This window comes from Somniosus microcephalus, chromosome 21 (genome assembly GCF_052327205.1).
Source record: "Somniosus microcephalus isolate GS21.2 chromosome 21, FLI_Smic_1.0, whole genome shotgun sequence".
NCBI classification, from domain to species: domain Eukaryota; kingdom Metazoa; phylum Chordata; class Chondrichthyes; order Squaliformes; family Somniosidae; genus Somniosus; species Somniosus microcephalus.
In genome coordinates, this window is record NC_141007.1 from 28360609 (window position 1) to 28382473 (window position 21865).

General features: G+C 44.8%; 1 protein-coding gene across 7 annotated transcripts in view; it reads left to right on the forward strand.

Moving 5' to 3' along the window:
* The window catches only part of LOC147102664 (putative uncharacterized protein MYH16), a 589631-nt gene that overhangs the window by 191508 nt on the left and 376258 nt on the right, over nt 1-21865 (forward strand). For all 7 annotated transcript variants that reach the window (XM_085963368.1, XM_085963373.1, XM_085963369.1 and 4 more), the window contains 2 exons: nt 15637-15782; nt 17993-18083. In XM_085963368.1, the coding sequence (XP_085819494.1) occupies nt 15637-15782; nt 17993-18083 (237 nt within the window). The remainder of the gene's footprint in view (nt 1-15636; nt 15783-17992; nt 18084-21865) is intronic.

Below are 21865 nucleotides of genomic sequence, written 5' to 3' on the forward strand. Positions count from 1 at the left end.
CAAACTTGCATTTATATAGCGCCTTTCATGACCTCAGGGCGTGCCAAGTGCTGTACAGCCAATGAATTACTTTTGAAGTGTGGTCACTGTTGTAATGTATGAAACGGAGCCACCAGTTTGCGCACAGCAAGCTCCAACAAACAGCAATAACCAGATAACATGTTTTAATGATGTTGGTTGAGGGATAAATATTGGCCAGGACACCGGTAAGAACTCCCCTGCTGTTCCTCAAAATAGTGGCATGGGATTTTTTACGTCCATCTGAGAGGGCAGCCGGCTTAACGTCTCATTTGAAAGACGGAACCTCCGACAATGCAATGCAGTACTCTCTCAGTACTGCATCGGAGTCTTAACCTAGATTAAGTGCTCGGCCGTTTGGTGTGGGCTTGAACCAACAACCTTCTGATTCAGAGGCAGAAGTGCTACCGCCTAATCCACATGGCATGTAAAGTGCTTTGGGAAGGGGGGTTGTACATTAAAGGCACTGTATAAATGCAGGCTGGTATAAAATTGCAAACTGCAATTAGTAGCTAATTACAGTTTTACAAACTGAGATTCTTTGCCCTGTGCAGATTGCTGGCGACCTAGCTGTGAACAAGCTGTGAATTTTTTTCCCATGCAGAAACAGTAGATAATGAATTGAGGTAAAGTACTATTAATCTGATCTATACAACCAATTAGCACAGGTCATTATAAACATACACCACCACATAAGCATGTGAGGGTTATGGTTTTAGCAAATAAACGACTACTAAAGTAACGATCGTTAAAACCATGTTCCATGGCATTTATAATAGAATTGCTGGACCAGTGGTGACTAAAACTGTGGCAAATAGGCCAGACAAACATTGGTTGAGCTTCTAAAAATAGCACGCAGCTGCAAGTGGGAGCCAAGACTTTGAAAATGACTCCCATTGTGTTGCGGTGATCAATTTTGTTTTGCTTCGGTGACACAGTTCACTGGAGCTCCAGTCTGCCGTCCAAGGGAGTAGAAAGGAATCAGGTTAACGATCCAATGAAAAGAAATAAGCGCACAGGCAGAAATCTGAACTAAAAGCAGAAAATGCTGGAGGTAAACAACAGGTTCGGCGGCATCGACAAAGAGAAGAAGACATTTTAACGTTTTCGATGTGGAACCCTACATTAGAACTAGGAACTGAAAATATGTTTGCGCTGCTCGAAGTGTGTATGGTCCATTCTATAATAAAGTGAACCACAGATTAGGTGACAACTTTCCCAAGCATCTCTGTCTTGTCTGCAAATGTGACTCGGCGCTTTAATCCCCCTTTCCATATAAATATTGGCCAGGACACCGGGGAGAACTCCCCTGCTTTAGGCGCTATATAATTGCAAGTCTTTTTTTTCTTCTTCGAAATAGTGCCATGGGATTTTTTCCGTCACCCTGGGCCATGTTATGCTGGAAGAATCTGTTTGTATAGGTGTCTTTAGCAAATATAGGAACGAGAGGGCTGTTTAGTTTAAAATGAGGCCTAAATCCATCGTTCAATTTATTAGCTTTTGGGCAACATGTCCCAGTTCTGCTTATATAACGATAAGCCAAAACAGAAATGATTTACTGGAATGAGTGGCTACGGGGGAGTCACAAAGCATTTTACAGATTGCCACCTGCCTGGAATATAGGTGCCTTTAGTTTCATATCAGTTAGACTTACAGTGAGATGAATGGGTCGAAAGAGCTGGTTTGTTTGTGTCTGTAATGCACGTTAATTGAGGATCCTGGTAACATCGTTCAATGTTGTACCGGCAATTTTGCCGAACAGTACAGCAACAGCTTGTATTTATATAGTACCTTTAACATCGAAAAATGTCCCAAGGTGCTTCATAGAACTGAAATCAGACAAAAATAGTAGTTCAAAAGGAATGGAGCTTTAAATTAAACTGACCTCATCTGAAACAGTGTTGGGATCCTTTTTCCAGACGATTTTGAACTTGCGCCCGGCACTATATCTCACCTCCGTACATCAAGTACTATTGGGCCTTGCTCTCCTCTGCCAAAACTACTCACTATTCCAGGATCATCCTGCAATGCAAAGATAATGCTCAGCTTTTAGCCACTACCAACCGTCTCCTTCAACCCCTGTCCCCTGCCCCCTCCACCCTCCCCTCCAACAACAAGTGCGAGGAGCTCTTGGACTTCTTTGTCACTAAGACTGAGACCCTCCATTCAGCTGATTAGTTATATCAAGACCTGGTCTGTGTAAGTGTGCTAGGCTGCACTTTTAGATGGACACCCAGTCTGTGTGGGTGTACTTTTATATGGAGACTCCCATGGAGCAAACACTCCCATGGAGCAAACACATGAGATTGGTTCCTTGCATTTTTTTAAAATTCGTTTATGGGATGTGGGCGTATTGCCCATTCTAATTGCCCTTGAGAAGGTGGTGGTGAGCGGCCTTCTTGAACCGCTGCAGTCCGTATGGCGAAGGTACTCCCATAGCGCCGTTAGGGAGGGATTTCCAGGATTTTGACTCAGCGACGACGAAGGATCAGCGATATACTTTTAAGTCAGGATGGTGTGTGACTTGGAGGGGAACTTGGAGGTGGTGGTGTTCCCATGCGCCTGCTGCCCTTGTCCTTCTAGGTGGAAGAGGTCGCAGGTTTGGGAGGTGCTGCCGAAGAAGCCTTGGCGAGTTGCTGCAGTGCATCTTGTAGATGGTACACACTGCAGCCATGGTACGCCGGTGGTGGAGGGAGTGAATGTTTAAGGTGGCGAATGGGGTGCCAGTCAAGAGGGCTGCTTTGTCCTGGATGGTGTCGAGCTTCTTGAGTGTTGTTGGAGCTGTACTCATCCAGGCAAGTGCAGAGTATTCCATCACACTCCTGACTTGTGCCTTGTAGATGGTGGAAAGGCTTTGGGGGGTCATATTGAAAACTTCATCCTGATAGCAGAATCATAAACCCAGATTTCATAGATGCCGATGCTATTTGTTCCTGGAAGCTGGGCTTGCTTTTATTAAAATATGGGCCAACAGAGGGAGATCTATGTGTCTGCATATGTCCCATAGAGTGTAAATATCCCTTTAAGTGACACAGCCACTTAATGGGAAGCCAGGCATTCAGATATTGCCCTTTAATTTCTTGGAAGTGAGAGTAATTCCAATCCAACCGTTTGATCTGAATACAAGATAAAGCTGCTGGTTTAGATGATTAAACATCAGAACAATGTTGTGGGTCTTGAGGGAATGCTTAGTTACTCCTTTACCAGCAATCTAATTAGGGAAGTGAAGCATAGATCCTTGGCTCTCAGCAACACGAACAGGATTTGGGTTTGATCTTAGGCACTGTGTGGGTTTACCTCTGCACCAGGAATGGGCAGGAGGCGGGTGAGCTGTGAGAGCCAGTTATGGCCTTAATCACTTCGTAGAACTGTTTTAATACACTCATACTGTGCAAACGAGCTAAGTATTTGCATGAAGGGGCAATTCTACATGACGTTGCTGCCGAATCTGATCTTCACCAGTGTTACATCTCTATCCCACGCTTCTGTCTAATGAGGCTTTGACACTGGGAATGGAGTCTTGTGAATGTTGCTGTCATTTCTCTCCCATATAATCTAATGTATTGGTCACACGGTGTGTAAGCTACACCCACATGGTTTCTGTTTCTCTTGTGAATTTTGAGTCCACTCTTCTGACGTCTCCCTGGCTAGGGTGTGGTTCCATGGGTGCCAATTGGCCTTCAATGTCTCACCTAACTGGCCATTACACACATAACCCTTGCTAGCTGGTATTGGCAGGATAGACAACCACAAGGGACATTACGGGTGAGCCCAATTCTGTTCTCACACAATGCTCAGTTATGTGCACTTCAAGCAGGGGTGGCAACCACGGCTGCTTTTCACTCCACCGCACCCTAGGGCACTGAGGCCAATTTTAGCGCCCCTATTGCAGCTCCAGCTTGGTTCAGCTAACGTAGCACAAACCAGGGACTGAACCTGTCTTCATGGATAACTTGCAGAATCATCGAGGGGGGGCCCCACAAAGTGTTAAGATGGTACTTCTGCTACATAAATGTATGTCGCTATTGTGCTTAACTCAGTGTTGCATGTGTTGCAAAGGGGAAAGAAGGTGCAAACTGGACACCGCATTTTATAATACGTGGGCTAAGGTCATACTGCAGAATGGGCGCAATCATAGAAACATAGAAGATAGGAGCAGGAGTAGGCCATTCGGCCCCTCGAGCCTGCTCCGCCATTCAATGCGATCATGGCTGATCATCCAAATTCAGTACCCGGTCCCTGCTTTCTCCCCATACCCCTTGACCTCTTTAGCCTTAAGAAATATGTCCAACTCCTTCTTGAATATATTTAATGAACTGGCCTCCACCGCCTTCTGTGGTAGAGAGTTCCACAGGTTCACCACTCTCTGGGTGAAGAAATTCCTCCTCATTTCTGTCCTAAATGGCCTACCCTTTATCCTTAGACTGTGTCCCCTGGTTCTGGACTCCCCGACCATCGGGAACATCCTTCCTGCATCTAGTCTGTCCAGTCCTGTCAGAATTTTATAAGTTTCAATGAGATCACCTCTCATTCTTCTAAACTCCAGTGAGTACAAGTCCAATCGACCCAATCTCTCCTCATACGTCATTCCTGCCATCCCAGGTACCAGCCTGGTGAATCTTCGCTGAACTCCTTCCATGGCAAGAACATCCTTCCTCAGATAAGGCGACCAAAACTGCACACAATACTCAAGGTGCGGTCTCACCAAGGCCCGGTACAACTGCAGCAAGACATCCTTGTTCCTGTACGCAAACCCTCTCGCTACGAAGGCCAACATACCATTTGCCTTCTTAACCGCCTGCTGCACCTGCATGCTTACCTTCAGCGACTGCTGCACAAGGACACCTAGGTCTCGTTGCCCTGCCCCTTCTCCCAATCTATTGCCATTTAGATAATAATCTGCCTTCCTGTTTTTGCCACCGAAGTGGATAACCTCACGTTTATCCACGTTATATTGCATCTGCCATGTTTCTGCCCAATCACCCAACATGTCCAAATCATCCTGGAGTTTCTTGACATCCTCCTCACAGCACACACGTCCACCCAGCTTTGTGTCGTCTGCAAATTTGGAGATATTACATCTAGTTCCCTTGTCCAGATCATTTATATATATTGTGAATAGCTGGGGTCCAAGGACTGATCCCTGCGGTACCCCACTAGTCACTGCCTGCCATTCGGAAAAAGACCTGTTTATTCCAACTCTTTGCTTTCTGTCTGCCAACCAGTTCTCTATCCAAGTCAATACCTTGCCCCCAATCCCATGTGCCTTAACTTTACACGCTAATCTCTTATGCGGGACCTTATCGAAGGCCTTCTGAAAGTCCAGATACACCACATCCACTGGTTCTCCCTTATATATTTTACCAGTTACATCCTCAAAAAATTCCAGTAGATTAGTCAAGCACGATTTACCTTTTGTGAATCCATGTTGACTTTGTCCGATCCTGCCACTGTTTTCCAAGTGCTCTGCTATTACATCTTTTATAATGGACTCTAGCATTTTCCCCACTACCGATGTCAGGCTTACCGGTCTGTAATTCCCTGTTTTCTCTCTACCACCTTTTTTGAATAGTGGGGTAACATTAGCTACCCTCCAATCCATGGGTACTGTTCCAGGTTCCATCGAATGTTGGAAGATGATCAGCAATGCATCTACTATTTCTAGGGCCACTTCCTTAAGTACCCTAGGATGTAGATTGTCAGGCCCTGGGGATTTATCGGCCTTCAGTCCGATCAATTTCCCTAACACCATTTCCCTACAAATACTGATTTCTTTCAGTTCCACCCTTTCATCAGACCCTATGTTCCCCGGCATCTCTGGGAGGTTATTTGTGTCCTCCTTTGTGAAGGAGGACTAGCATGTGCATGCTTTGAAAGATGGCCAATGTTTAATGATAGGAGAGCGTGGGCACCAACATCCGCTCTCTCCTAACAGTAGAAAGACACCATATGAAGATGGAAAATTAACCAGCAGATTCAGTAGACCACCTGTACGTGCTCACAATGTGGCTTTGCAGCAGCCTGGAGTGACAGCAGACTGGAACTCCCTACCACGGGGAGTAGTCGAGGCGAATAGTATTGATCCATTTAAGGGGAAGCTAGCTAAGCACATGAGGGAGAAGGGAATAGAGGGTTATGCTGATCAAGTTAGATGAGGAAGAATGGGAGGAGGCTCGAGTGGAGCATAAACGCCGGCATGGACTGGTTGGGCCGAATGTGCTGTATATTCTGTGTAATTCTATGTAACACTGTTGCCGTGTCACAGAATGATTGACTTTAGTGAGCTGGAGTGTCAGATTGATGCCCGACAGTGGCGTAGGCAGGGGGAGCGGTGGGATTTACAAACAGCCCACGGAATTTATATGTTTTTTAAAAATCAGATCACTCTTTCTTCTGAAAGAACGTACCTTAGATCACCTGATAGAACAAGTGAGGGATGTGCTTCCAGAGCTAGTCAGTTCCACAATTCGACCAGTGAGAACAGATTAGTTAGGCTTGGGCTTCTAAATGTTCACGGGGATATGGCAATGAATGGCAGGAAAGTTATTGATAGACTAGCGACACGTAACCAGAGCTTGGACTTCGTGCTTTAGAGCTTTTGTCCGACTAGGTTGCTTTTACTTTTCATTAGCGTTATTTGCTTTGTTAGATTAATGGAAGTAATAATGTTTCCATTTGAACTTTATTTTGAAATTCCTATTTCAAAAATAGACCTTTTGAAGTAGTTTTGTTTGGTCTGGCAAGCTCATATCCCAAAACCCCGACTAAAATACTGCCTAGGCCACTGATACTCAATAGTTTAACTGCACCCATGGACGCTGCCAGTGCCCCTGATGACCATGTGTGCGGGAAATGCATCCAGCTGCAGCTACTTGTAGACCGCATTGCGGCGCTCGAGCTGCGGGTGGATGAATTTTGGAGCATGCGCGATGCTGAGAGGGTCGTGGATAGCACGTTTAGCGAGTTGTTCACGCCTCAGGGTAGGGCTGCACAGGGGGTGACCATCAGGCGGAGCAACAGAGGCAGGCAGGAAGTGCAGGGAACCCCTGCGGACATCCCCCTTTCAAACAAGTATACCAAGTTGGATACTGTTGAGGGGGATGACTCACCAGGGGAAGGCAGCAGCAGCCAGCTTCCTGGCACCAGGGACGCTTCTGCTGCTCAGGAAGGGAGGAAAAAGAGTGGGAGAGCAATAGTGGCAGGGGATTCTATCGTAAGGGGAACAGATAGGTGTTTCTGTGGCCGCAAACGTGACTCCAGGATGGTTTGTTGCCTCCCTGGGGCCAGGGTCAGGGATGTCACTGAGCGGCTACAGGGCATTCTTAAGGGGGAGGGTGAGCAGGCAGAGGTCGTGGTCCACATTGGGACCAACGACATAGGAAGGAAGGGGGATGAGGTCCTGCATCAAGAATTTAGGGAGCTAGGTAACAGATTAAAGAGCAGGACCTCGAAGGTTGTAATCTCTGGATTACTCCCAGTGCCACGTGCTAGTGAGTATAGGAATGGGAGGATAGAGCAGATGAATGCGTGGCTAAAGAGTTGGTGTAGGGGGGAGGGTTTTACTTTCCTGGATCACTGGGCCTGCTTCTGGGAAAGGTGGGACTTGTACAAGTCGGACGGGTTGCACCTGAACCAGAGCGGGACAAATATCCTTGCGGGGAGGTTTGCTAGCACTGTTGGGGGGGGTTTAAACTAACTTGGCAGGGGGATGGGATACAGAGGGGAGCTGAAATAGGGGGTGATGTGCTGCCAATTATAGAGAAAAAAACAAGTCAGCTTGGTAGACAGGGCAAATATATAAGGGCAAGGCTGGATGGCATCTATTTTAATGCAAGGAGTCTTGCAAATAAGGTGGATGAACTGAAGGTGTTGATAAACACATGGGAGTATGATATTGTTGCTATCACGGAGACATGGTTGAGGGAGGGGCAAGACTGGCAGCTCAATATTCCAGGGTACAGAATCTTAAGGCGAGACAGAGGGGGAGGTATAAGAGGAGGGGGTGTCGCAATATTAATTAAGGAGTCAATTACTGCAGTAAGGAGGGATGATATATTAGCAGGTTCCTCTAATGAGGCCATATGGGTGGAGCTTAAAAACAAAAAGGGGGCAAGCACTTTGCTGGGAGTGTACTATAGGCCTCCAAACAGTCAGGGGGAGATAGAGGAACAGATGTGTAGGCAAATCTCAGAGAAATGTGCAAATAATAGGGTAATAATAATGGGGGATTTCAACTTCCCCAATATTAACTGGGATAGTCAGAGTGTGAAAGGCTCAGAGGGTGTAGAATTCTTAAAGTGCATTCAGGAGAGCTTTTTGAGCCAGCATGTAGAAAGTCCTACAAGAGAGGGGGCGGTACTGGACCTAATTCTAGGGAATGTGGCCGGCCAAGTGGAAAAAGTGCTAGTAGGTGAGCACTTTGGTGACAGTGACCATAATATGGTAAGATTTAAGGTGGTCATGGAAAAGGACATGGATGGGCCGGAAATAAAGGTTCTAAATTGGGGGAAGGCCGATTTTAATAGGATAAGGCAGGATCTGGCCAAAATGGACTGGGATCAGCTACTTGTAGGAAAATCCGCATCGGAGCAATGGGAGGCTTTCAGAAGGGAGATTGAGATCATACAATGGCAACATGTTCCCGTAAAGGTCAAGGGTGGTTCCAAAAACCACAGGGAACCTTGGATGTCAGGGGATATACGAGAATGGATTAGGAAAAAAAGGAGGGCTTTTTGCAGATACAAAAGGCTAAAGACGGAGGAAGCTGGAGGAAGTCAAAAAGTGCAGGGGGATACTTAAAAAAGAAATTAGGAGATCAAGGAGGGGCCATGAAATAACACTGGCGAGCAAAATAAAGGAAAATCCTAAGATGTTTTATAAGTATATTAAGGGTAAGAGGATAACTAGGGAAAAAATAGGGCCCATTAGGGACAAATGTGGCAATCTGTGTGTGGAGCCGGAAGATGTAGGAGGGGTTCTAAATGAATTTTTTGCATCTGTTTTCACTATGGAGAAGGACGATGTAGACATAGAAATAGGGCGGGGGGACTGTGATATGCTCGAACATATTAACATCGAGAGGGAGGAGGTATTGGCGGTTTTAGCTGGCCTAAAAATGGATAAATCCCCAGGCCCGGATGAAATGTATCCCAGGCTGCTGTGTGAGGCAAAGGAAGAGATTGCGGGGGCTCTAACACATATATTCAGGATCTCTCTGGCCACAGGGGATGTGCCAGAGGACTGGAGAACTGCTAATGTAGTACCATTATTCAAGAAGGGTAGTAGGGAAAAACCGGGGAACTACAGGCCAGTGAGCCTAACATCAGTGGTAGGAAAATTATTGGAAAAAATTCTGAGGGACAAAATTTGTCTCCACTTGGAGAGGCAAGGATTAATCAGGGATAGTCAACATGGCTTTGTCAAGGGAAGATCATGTCTGACTAATTTGATTGAATTTTTTGAGGGGGTGACTAGGTGTGTGGATGAGGGTAACGCAGTGGATGTGGTATACATGGATTTCAGTAAGGCCTTCGATAAAGTCCCGCACAGGAGACTGGTCAAGAAGGTAAGAGCCCATGGAATCCAGGGTGCCTTGGCACATTGGATACAAAACTGGCTTAGTGGCAGAAGGCAGAGGGTGATGGTCGAAGGTTGTTTTTGTGACTGGAAGCCTGTGGCCAGTGGGGTACCACAGGGATCGGTGCTGGGTCCCTTGCTGTTTGTGGTCTACATTAATGACTTGGATATGAATGTAAAAGGTATGATCAGTAAGTTCGCGGATGATACAAAAATTGGTAGGGTGGTAAATAGCGAGGAGGGTAGCCTCAGTCTGCAGGACGATATAGATGGGTTGGTCAGATGGGCGGAACAGTGGCAAAGGGAATTTAACCCGGAAAAGTGCGAGGTGATGCACTTTGGGGGGACTAACAAGGCAAGGGAATACACAATGAATGGAAAGACCCTAGGCAAGACGGAGGGTCACAGGGATCTGGGTGTGCAAGTACACAGATCCCTGAAGGCGGCGGAACAGGTGGATAAGGTGGTAAAAAAGGCATATGGGATACTTGCCTTCATTAGCCGAGGCATTGAATATAAGAGCAAGGAGGTTATGATGGAGCTGTATAAAACACTGGTTAGGCCACAGCTGGAATACTGTGTGCAGTTCTGGTCGCCACACTACAGGAAGGATGTGATCGCGTTAGAGAGGGTGCAGAGGAGGTTCACCAGGATGTTACCAGGGCTGGAGCGCTTCAGCTATGAAGAGAGACTGGGCAGATTGGGTTTGTTTTCCTTGGAGCAGAGGAGGCTGAGGGGGGACATGATTGAGGGGTACAAAATTATGAGGGGCATAGGTAGGATGGATGCTGAGGAGCTTTTTCCCTTAGTAGAGGGGTCAATAACTAGGGGGCATAGATTCAAGGTAAAGGGCGGGAGGTTTAGAGGGGATTTGAGAAAGAACTTTTTCACCCAGAGGGTGGTTGGAGTCTGGAACTCACTGCCTGAAAGGGTTGTGGAGGCAGGAACCCTCACAACATTTAAGAAGCATTTAGATGAGCACTTGAAATGCCATAGCATACAAGGCTACGGACCAAATGCTGGAATATGGGATTAGATTAGACAGGGCTTGATGGCCGGCGCGGACACGATGGGCCGAAGGGCCTCTATCCGTGCTGTATAACTCTATGACTCTATGACTTCTAGTTTGATCTGCATCACGAACGAAAGGTACCGTCCTGTCTACTGTTAGACAGAGGTGACACTGTACAGAGATAACGTACTGCAGGTGACGTAAGGGAAGAAGGTAGACAATTAGTAACTCTACACTCCTCCATTTACACAAACCTGTTTTTAGGTTTGAACAAAATGTAACCTAATTGATATTTATCAGTGTATTTAATTGCTCTGATACCTTCATAAAGTAGAAGTTTGCACCAGTCTCTTTTCAAAACTTTTATTGGGTTAGTCGCAAGTTCACAAAAGGTTTGCAAACAGATTGGAAGGAAAGCTTGTTTTCTAAGAGGCTTCTCCACTCTCGTGAAAAGCTGATGAGTGCTCGTCTCTCACTGACCCTGTTGCTCTTCCCTCCTTTTCCTCCAGTGATTTCTCCCAGCTGTTGCCACTGCCCTTTGACCCAGATTCTTGGCTATCCGCCCACTCTCATTGTCCGTAGGAGTCACCTTACATCTGATCCCTTTCCAAACCTTCTGTCAGCTTGATAGTAACTCACTCGGAAGAGCTTTTCCAATCTTCTATTGATTATTCTCACACTGTTTATTTCAGCATTGAAATGATGTTGATTAGGAAACCTAGGCCAGCATGTAAGGAAATCCATATCTAAGAGACTGCTCCGCTCCATCTGGATACCCAACTCCCCTAACAATTCTTGTTGCTAAGCAACAATGTGGATAACTGGAGCACGGAAAATCGAGTTCCACTGTCAGCTTTGGAGAGAGAACTGAAGCAACAAGACAGATCTCAAGTATGAAAGGGTTAAGCCTGAAAAGGGGAAGGTATTGAGAGGGTACAAAACCCTAAAACATATATAAATCGGGTAAACCAGAATATTACTTCAAATTAAGCTCGGAACTTAGGACCAAACAGCAGAAATTTAAATTAATGACAAATGGTTTGAAAGCAGCTTTAAGAAGAGGGCTCAATTGTTTGGAACAATCTGCCAAATGGGGGGGGGGGGCGGGGGGCAGAAAGCAAATACATTCGGGACGTTCAAAATGAGGCTACATTCTATATTAGGAGAGTTATGGTGCTGGAAGGGGTGAGCTTCGATAGGTCAAGTGACCTTTTTACATCTTTGATCTTCCTTACATTCTTCTGAACGTTGCAATAATTACAATTAAACAAGGTAAAAAAAGAATATTCATATACAATATAGAAAAAAACAAAATTCAATGCCCTGCTTAGAATGTCTGTGGAGTCGCAGTTGACTAGTGATAGAGTTAAGAATGGTAACGACTGCAAATGACTCTGTGCTGTTGACAATGTTAAAAAGGGGGGAATTATAACCTTTAAAACTATGTTAAGACAACAGTGAAGGGCTGATTCCCCAATTAGAGCAAAAAGGGCAGCACACAGGGAGTGCTTGTCAAGAAATCACAGGGCAACAGCCTGTAAATTTCTGTCTATTTGAATTAATGGACAAAAAATATTAGGACCAAGATTTTCCAACCAATGTGAAATTAGTATCCAAACACTCTACATGTTCTTATGACATTACTTTGTCCACTATTTTAACAGAGACATTAACCTGTTTAAATACACAGTAAGTGTCTCCATTAAAACAGTGGCTAAAGTAATGTCGTACAGTCAGGTCCTTGTGCCAATATCACACAATAGAAAGGTTAACGAGTCCATTAACATAGCTAAGTATGTTATTATGTGCTAGTATCACAGTAGTTCTGGACTTTTTTTATCATTCTTTGGGATGTGGGCATTGTTGGCAAGGCTGGCTTTTATTGCCCATTCCTAGTTGCCCTTGAGAAGGTGGTGGTGGACCTTCTTCTTGAGACATATGGTGAAGGTACTCCCACTATGTTGTTAGGTAGGATGTTCCAGGATGTTGACCCAGCGACGATGAAGGATCGTGATATATGTCCGAGTCAGGATGGTGTGTGACTTGGAGGAAAACTTGGAGGTGATGGTCTTCCCATGCACCTTCTACCCTTGTCCTTCTAGGTGGTGGAAGTCGTGGGTTTGAGAGATGCAGCTGAGGAAGCTTGATGCCTTACTGCAGTGCCTCCTATAGATAGGACACACTGCAGCCACGGTACGCCAGTGGGAGAGGGACTGGATGTTTAAGCTGGTGGATTGGGTGCTGATCAAGTGGACTGCTTTCTCCTGGATGGTGTTGAGCTTCTTGAGTATTCTTGCAGCTGCATCCATCCAGGCAAGTAGAAGTATTTCTTAATACTCCTGACTTGGGTTTTGTAGGTGGTGGAGAGGCTTTGAGGAGTCAGGAGGTGAGCCACTCGATGCAGAATACCCAGCCTCTGACCTGCTCGAGTAGCCATGGCATTTATGTGGCTGTTCCAGTTCTATTTCTGGTCACTGGTGATCCCCAAGATGTTGATGTTGAGGGACTAAGCAATGGTAATGCCACTGAATGGCAAGGGGAGGTGGTTAGATTCTCTCTTGTTGGGGATGGTCATTGCCTGGCACTTATGTTATTTGCCACTTATCAGCCCAAACCTGGACATTGTCCAGGTCTTGCTGCATGTGGGCATGCACTGCTTCATTAACTGAGGAATTGCCAATAGAACTGAACACTGCAATCATCAGCAAATGGCCCCACTTCTGACCTTATGATGTAGGGAAGGCCTGTTGATAATTGGGAGTAGGCTGATTGACTGGGTTGGATTTGTCCTTTTTTTGTGGGAAAAATAGCTTTTACTTGAAACAAACAGTTTTTCTATAAAATATCACAAAATCTAATAGGTATAGTAAGTTCTCTGGGGTGATTCCTTTATCATGCGCTCCCCATGAGGAGCGGCCTGCAATTCCTGATTTGCTGCCCATTCGTATGAATTGACAATAAATCGGAGACTGTAGGCCTGCAATTTCCCAACTAGCACTCCCTGCGACTGCCCTTCCTGAGGGAATCAGCCCTTGTTGCTTTGATGTAATTTTTGTTCAGGAATGTCGAAAAAGCATTAAAAGGTGGGAGGAGGTTACTGTGCCATCTTTTCAACATTGTCCATATCTGTTTCTGTGACTAATCCAGTAACAGTGCGGTATTATTAACTGGGTAGCGATGCCATTCTTGATTATTGTAATTTATGTCAGGCTAAGTGTTGGCAGACAGCACCCAGCCGTGCCCAGCACATTCTTGTGTTTCTGTCAGACAAGCTGACCTTAGCGTTTTAAGTGCAAAGACCGAATCAGTCATGGTATTGACTGCTATAGGCAGTGGTATTAATCACTGCTTCATACAGGAAACATTTGCTGAGAAATCTTGTCCACATGTTCAGCTGTTCACATTTATACTAAAAGCAGTACAGATTTAAACTGCCCGCTGCTATTGTCCAAAAGGAAAAAAATGTAAGACTCATTCCTCAATTACTTTGGACAAAGGCCACTCGTGACTGAAAGTTGGGTGAACTAAATGCAATCAATGAAGGATTTAAAGAGACTCTTTCCCCACTGCATGTTCCTGGTGCATAGCATCGACCCCCTGATGGCACATATCAGGGAATGCATCCGTGATTTTTCAGTATGTACTGCTGATGGGTGAGACTCCACACCAAAGCACAAGTTTGGAAAATGGCGCTTGAAATGACTCTTTGTTTTTCTTTAATTACACCTCTGGGATTAATTAATTAAAAATCCATTTCACTTCTATTGGCGAGTATTCAAGTCAAGCTTTGGCCCGAGTTATATCACAGGATCTGTTTGTTTCTGTTGCTGTGCCAGATCATTTGGAGCAGATTAGTGTCCACTTAAACCTGTGTTGTTGGACAGCACTGAGACATTGCTCCAACATGCAAGGCCATAACTGCTAATGATATTTAACATTGCAGTTTAAAAGGTGCAGTCTCATTATGCTGTGGGATGACCATTAAACAGTTACAAAATATTACTCGGTAGATATGAGAGAAACGTCCCTGATGGCCCAGTGGGTAAATTCACCACCCAGTGAGCTATTGAGCCACACACACCAGGAAGGTCCCAGTTTTGATCTCTTGTGAGAGTTAATACTCCTGATTGCTCTCCAGTGACCAATTACAGTAAAGTCATTGGCTAAGAACAAAACTAGTCTGGACTGTGACTCCTTTCCCCTCCCAACCCCTCATGGAGGATTAGAATGCTCATTATTTAAGCAGACACATGAAGGATGGCCACCCTGATGGGTATTACCATCTGCGGAACCGTACCCAAGCCTGGACCAAGAGAAGATAGGAGAAAAGTATAAAAGAACAGAACCATATGCTGTGGCAAATCGGTTAATTTCCAGAAATGCTTTTAAAGATTCCTCCTTAGTCAACTGGCTGGTGCAGTGGGTTTGTACGCTGTCCTTTCTTCTCTGAGACTCGAATCAATTGGAGCCTAGACTGGTGGGATTGAAGTCTTTCCCGTCTGGTAGTTGTAAAGGTCCTACTTGAAATGAGTTTGACCAAGTCTCAACTAGATTTCTCGTGGCCATCTGCCTACAGTACAAAACCGCCCATAATTCCGCGCAATTTGACACTAGATTGGCAATTTTGCACAGAGAGGCCTCAGAAAGGCTGGTGTGGGAAGTGGGAAAATATGCATTGGTGCAGTAGGGGATGCTCTTCTGATCTTATGGGTAAGCTACATTGTTGAGACAGAGTACAGGGAGTTTTCTTCTGTACCGAGCTTTGCTACACGTGACCTTGGGTGTGCTGGATGCTGTCAAAAGTAGAAAAGGTGTTCCGTTCCACAGCACTGACATTTCTTTCCTCATTGAATGTAAAGTGACCCCCTCCCCTGCCAAAAAAACCCCTGCATTCCTCAGATCGTTCCATGGGGTATGGATTGTGTACTTCACTGTGTGAATATTCTGCTTCTGTCCTCTTCAGAGTTGACATACATGATTGTCAGAAATTGAAACAGAACCTGATTTTTCAACCTGCATTTGCTCAACAGTTTGAATACAACTTTGAACAGGAGAAACAACTGCGGACAGACCTAGAAAGGGGAAGGCGGAAGCTTGAAGGAGACCTCAAGATGACCATCGATAGCCTGAATGAAATGGAGAAACTGAAGGTTGACCTGGAAGAAGTCATCAAGAAGTGAGTGGCTTCGACGTTGTTTCTTGATGAGGAATTTAAATAGCTCTTGAATTAATGTATTTGTGATGTTAATTAGATTGGTTCGTGATCTATGCCAAGTGGATTGTGCATTTGTCAACCTCTGCTGCTTTGTTATGTTGCATTTTGCCATCCACTAGAGCAACCTATAGCTCAAACCTGTGAAACATCTTGCCTCCCTTTTTCCTATAATCCCCCAGGGCTTTAAACCCCAAGCTTGATACTGTATGACTACTTCCTACTTCTTCTTTCCTACTCTTTTCAACCTTGGTGAAGTCCTGCACTGAGAGTTGGTCTGTCACCTAAGTGTCTCAATTTAAAAAGAGTAAAATGTAGGGTTTGGGAGGTGCTGTCGAAGAAGCCTTGGCGAGTTGCTGCAGTGCATTCTGTAGATAGTACACACTGCGGCCATGGTACAACAGTGGTGGAGGGAGTGGATGCTTAAGGTGGTGGATGGGCTGCCATCTGAAGTACAAATTTATAAAATGCACCCAGAGGTTGAGATTGCAACGTTCTCTTTTAAATTGTTTATGGCTACTCACCTATCCTTAACCACTAAATAAAACACTGGAAGTGAGGGCTATCAACCTGGTTAAAGTAAATCCATAAACGTTCCCATTCAGAAGCTGCCTGGTAAATGGACAGGATTACATTTAATTTTTTTTAATGTTATTTTCAATTTCAATAAATTCCCCTCCGTATGAAAAATCTCTCATTTATGCTCAGTGTAAATAAAGTCACAACAGAGGTTGCTGTTCATTTCAATCCCCTGGGCTTTTTTGGGGAGGCGATAAAAGTTGAGTGCTTCTCGCTGTAATTTTCCTTTCAGATCTGAGTAATTGCCTGCAACTGACTGTAAGCACTGCCTTGTGGGTGGTCTGATATACATGGGTTTCACTGGATTACATTTTTTCCCTGAAGAAACTTGTTAGGTAATTGATAAAAAATCAAGATACGGGCAGAAAGAAAATTGCAGGAAGAGTTAAAACAAGTCAGTACAAGCGCCATACTAAAACCCCTGAGCCGTTGAATACGTCCATCCCTCAGAGAATCCACCTCTTGGTGTTGTACTCTTATACGCATGGAAAGCAGGTAAGAAACTTGTGAATGCAACGGGACACCCCGATACTTCAGTATTCAGTACATCAGTATATCTCTGATATAATAAGTAAATGGAATTCACAGATAAATAATGGATACCAGTGTGCCAGGAGACCGTACAAGTGGAATGCCTTCAGGAATAATGAAACAACCTAAGCTTAGTTGTGGCAAAGGAGCTTTATTTAGAGTGGAGCAGCATGTTGTAGTGTCAACTTGAAGTGCAACAGCTGCTGCGACATGACTTCATTCCCCCTGCGCCCTGGACTGAGCCACGTAGTATTGTCTTGAGAAAACACCGAGGGGCGTTCAGACTATTCCAACAGGAGGAAGAGGGAGAGTTGTCAGTAGGCCCCACTTCTGCAGACATGAAAAACAGTTTCTTAGAAGGAACTGTAGAGGGTGATCAACCCTTAGAGCCTTGCTGTTGGTGTGTCTAAAACTTAAACTGGCTGTCCCATGGGCTGCCATCAGTCTAAGAGCTAAAGCTGGCAGTTTCTAAAATGAAAGAACACTGATCATAAAATGTGCTGATCCCATGTACAATATTTATCTAACACACATTGGACCTAAAGGGACTTTCTGCAAAAATTCTATTACATAAGTAAAAAATATTCTATTATACAAAAAGAATATTCTCCTAAATATTAGTCTGTTGTCAGTGGAATGTTCCATATTGCAGTATTTTCAGGTTGCAAGATCTAGAGAAAAGCTAATGGGTCTGAAATGTTCTTTCCTCTCGGCTCCTGTTACTGAAAGAAGCCACTTTGTATGATTTCAGTCCTTTTAAGCAAGTATTTAATCTCCAAGACTACCTATTTTCATATACTTCAACGTATCAAATGTTGGACACAATGGCAACTGGCTAGTTAGAACAGTGTCCACTTGATACTTTGCTGGGCCATGCATTGCACTTATTGAGCTGTCAGTGGTTTCTCCCATTAAAGTTTCGCTCTGGTAAATGCATCTTCATCTTTAATGACTGAACTCTCAGTTTCATTTATAAACGAAGATATGATTGCCAGATGTTTTTCCTTGTTAAAAGCTTTAGGGACTTTACCTTCCATGTATAATGCGTTTTGCTCTGTTTTAAGGAAGGAGCTGGAGATAAATACAGTGAGCACTAAACTGGAAGATGAACAATCGCTAACTGCTACTCTTCAGAGGAAGATCAAGGAATTCCAGGTAAAGTGATCTAACCAGATGCTACATAATGTTTCCTTTACCCGTGCGGAATACCACCTAGACTAGAGCGTGGTACCCAGCAGTAAAACTCTAAGGCCAAGAAATTTGACTTGTGTTCAAAACGGATGCAAAGTTGGTGGAGTGTTGGCTCTGTGCGCCGGTGTGAAATCCGAGCCAAATTCAGCTTTGGGCCTCAATGAAATGGTTCCAACGTGCACCAAACAGGTGGCCCACTCTAGCTTGCTGGTTGGGGAGAGTGGGATATCAGCTGCCCCTATACTGAGCCAAACGGCAAATCAGGTCTGGTAGCGGGGAGCAAGGGGTTGCCTCAAATTTGCTGGCAGCGAACCGGAATTTTTTTTGTGGGCATACCTGCTTCTCCTGGGCCTACAAAGATAACAAGCGAAAATTTGCTGGGTGTTTTTTTTTTAAGCGGTCTTCAGCGCTTTCTTTAAGGATCCTTGTTTAGACCGCTCAATGCCAGGTACAATTAGGCCGAGTTTACGTGGTGTAGGCTTCGCCAATTGTACCTGCAATCCACATATTGGGTCCAGTAGTGGACACTGAGGGGGCGATTTTGTCAATGGGGCGCGTTGGAGGCGGGACTGCTGCTTGTCGGGTTTTAGTCCCGCCTCCATCGACTTGTGGCCAACCCACGCTATCTTCCCTTGATTGATCTTGTTAATTCCGCTCAGCAGGTTTAGCAGGCCAATTAAGGGGAAGCCAGTTATAGAGAACATCAGCGTATGACGTTTCATCTGTCAAAAATTTGTCAAACACTGACATTCTCTGTAGTTTGATGAGTTCTTGTATTCAAGTCTCATCAAACCTCTTTTGTGAGCAGAAATTAGATGGTTGTTGCATCGGAGAATGCAGCAGCCATCTATCATCTCTGCCGGTGAGATGTGAGACTCTCCGCATCCCCAACTGTTGAAGCCTGCAGGAAGAAACAAAGGTAAGTAAACATTTTCTATCACTTTTCACTCACCTCACACACTTACCTCTCCAGACTTGCACCCATCATTCACCTCCACAGCGCACTTTTGGACCCATCCGACCCCCGCAGACCCACTGCTCGCCTCAGTGCTGCCTGTTAACTACCATTTTCCTGGCTGTCCCGCCTCCAATCCCGCCTCCCCAGGGCTGGCAAGATCGCACCCTGAGAGAACTGAAATGCTTGTGTATCACATGGTAACTGTAGTGATATCTGGTTTTACAACAGCCTATTGTAGGAGAATAATGTGCCCTTTATGTTATATTCACTGGCTAATGCAAACATATGGAATTAACTACATTGAAGTGGTCACTGTTCTAAAGTATCAGACAAGCAGAATAATGGGGAAATGGGATGATATTATGCCACACAGTGTTCCTATAAACTCTCAGAAATAAAGTGCTCCATTGTTATCACACTCACCTTGAGCTGCGTGTGTGGTGAAATGGCCCAGCAATGCTCCACTTGGCTGGAACATGATCACAGATAAGCAGGACTGGAATTTCCCTCTAACCAACCTAATTCCCAATCAGTCACTCTAACTTCGACAGAAGATTGGCGGAAACCTGAGGATCCCACTGAAGTTCCACGAAGTTATGACGGCCGGTTGGGAGAATCCCGGAGGAAATTCCCAGTGCCACTGACTTAAGTTGTGGAGCAGCCTTTCACGTTGCACTTTATCAAAGGCTTTGTGGAAGTCTCCGTGGACTATATCAGTGTCCAACTAGGATGTCACTGTCTCAAAGTCAAAGAGGTTGGTCAGGCAATACCTGCAGCTTCTGAAACTCTGTTGGCTTCCGCTTACTCTTCACATAGGTGCTCCTCTACTTTGTTCCCAATGATCAATTATTTTTCCGTTACAAATGTGCAACGATGACTCTCTGGATTTAGCACTTTTTTTTTGAGAACAGACACCAGGTTGACTTGTTTCCAATGCAGTGGGACCTGCCCTGTGTTCATCAACTTCCTCATGATAACTATCAGCCCTTTGTAGAGCACCTGGTGCCACTTAGCACCCTCGGGTCGATAGCATCTGTCGCTCGGGATTTATTGGTTTTGAGCCCTTTAAGTCCATCTACATTTGCCATGCAAGTGATAGCGAAGTTATTAAGTATAGTTGCGACACTGCCTATGATGAGTTGCATGATACTAATGACTTCTCTAATGAATGTTTCAAATAAGTAATCAAGTTATATGGTAACTATATTTAGTTGATTCTCGGTTTCAATACAGTTTGCCTGCTTAAGAGATTTCAATTCTCCTTTGATAACCCTCTGGCTGTTGCAATTCTAAGCATTCTAATTCTTGTGCCCCAGTCGCTGAAGGTAAGCATGCAGGTGCAGCAGGCGGTTAAGAAGGCAAATGGTATGTTGGCCTTCGTAGTGAGAGGATTCGAGTACAGGAGCAAGGATGTCTTGCTGCCGTTGTACAGGGCCTTGGTGAGACCACACCTTGAGTATTGTGTGCAGTTTTGGTCACCTTACCTAAGGAAGGACATCCTTGCCATGGAGGGAGTGCAGCGAAGATTCACCAGGCTGATACCTGGGATGGCAGGAATGACGTACGAGGAGAGATTGTGTCGATTGGGCTTATACTCACTGGAGTTTAGAAGATTGAGAGGGGATCTCATCGAAACCTATAAAATTCTGTCAGGTCTGGACAGACTAGATGCAGAAAGGATGTTTCTGATGGTCGGGGAGTCCAGAACCAGGGGTCATAGTCTAAGGATAAGGGGTAAGCCATTTAGGACTGAAATGAAGAGGAATTTCTTCACCCAGAGAGTGGTGAACCTGTGGAATTCTCTGCCACAGAGGGCGGTGGAGGCCAGTTCATTAAATATATTCAAGAAAGAGTTGGATATATTTCTTGAGGCTAAAGGGATCAAGGGATATGGGGAGAAGGCAGGGACAGGGTACTGAATTTGGATGATCAGCCATGATCTCATTGAATGGCGGAGAAGGCTCGAAGGGCCGAATGGCCTACTCCTGCTCCTATCTTCTATGTTTCTATGTTACTGTGCATGGCTTCTACAGTTATGCTCATTTCTAGTTCCCTCTTTGACTGCTCTTATTTCCTTTCTTTTGGATGGTTCTGTATTCTTCTCAGTGGTTCCCCTCATCTTTCTTCATCCAGGCTTGTAGAACTTGTTTTTCTTACATATTTCTCCTCATATTGTCTAATTAATCCATTCTACTCTGCTCTTACTAGTCTTTGCTTTGTACTATCCTGCATGCAAAGTAGTCTGTCCTGAAAGGTATTCCATTAGTCCTCAACTGAAGTTTTCTCAAGTACTATCCCCGGTTGATTTGTTTAAGCTCATCCTTCACTGCCTTGAAATTGACCCATTTAAAGTCGTATACCTGAATATTGATTTGCGGTATAACAACAGAAAATGCTGGAAAAACTCAGCAGGCCAGGCAGCATCTGTGGAGAGAGAAACAGAGTTAACGTTTCAGGTCGAAGACCTTTCGTCAGAACTGGAAAAAAGCAGGAAATGGAAAGCAAGTTTAGGGACTGGGAAAAGGGGGAGGGGATGAAAGAACAAAAGGGAAGGTCAGTGATAGGATAGAAAGCAGGAGAGGTTAAGAGACATTGAGAGACATTAAGAGATATTCAAGGCAACAGGAGATGGTAATAGGACAGGTTAAGGAACAAAGGATGGCTGTAGATGAAGTGTAAATTGCGCTGGCAGAATGAAGGACAGCTGCCATGTGGGAGGGAAGAAAAAAAGGGCCAAACAAAAAGTGTGGATAAAAAAAAAGAAGAGAATATATATATGTGATAGGGG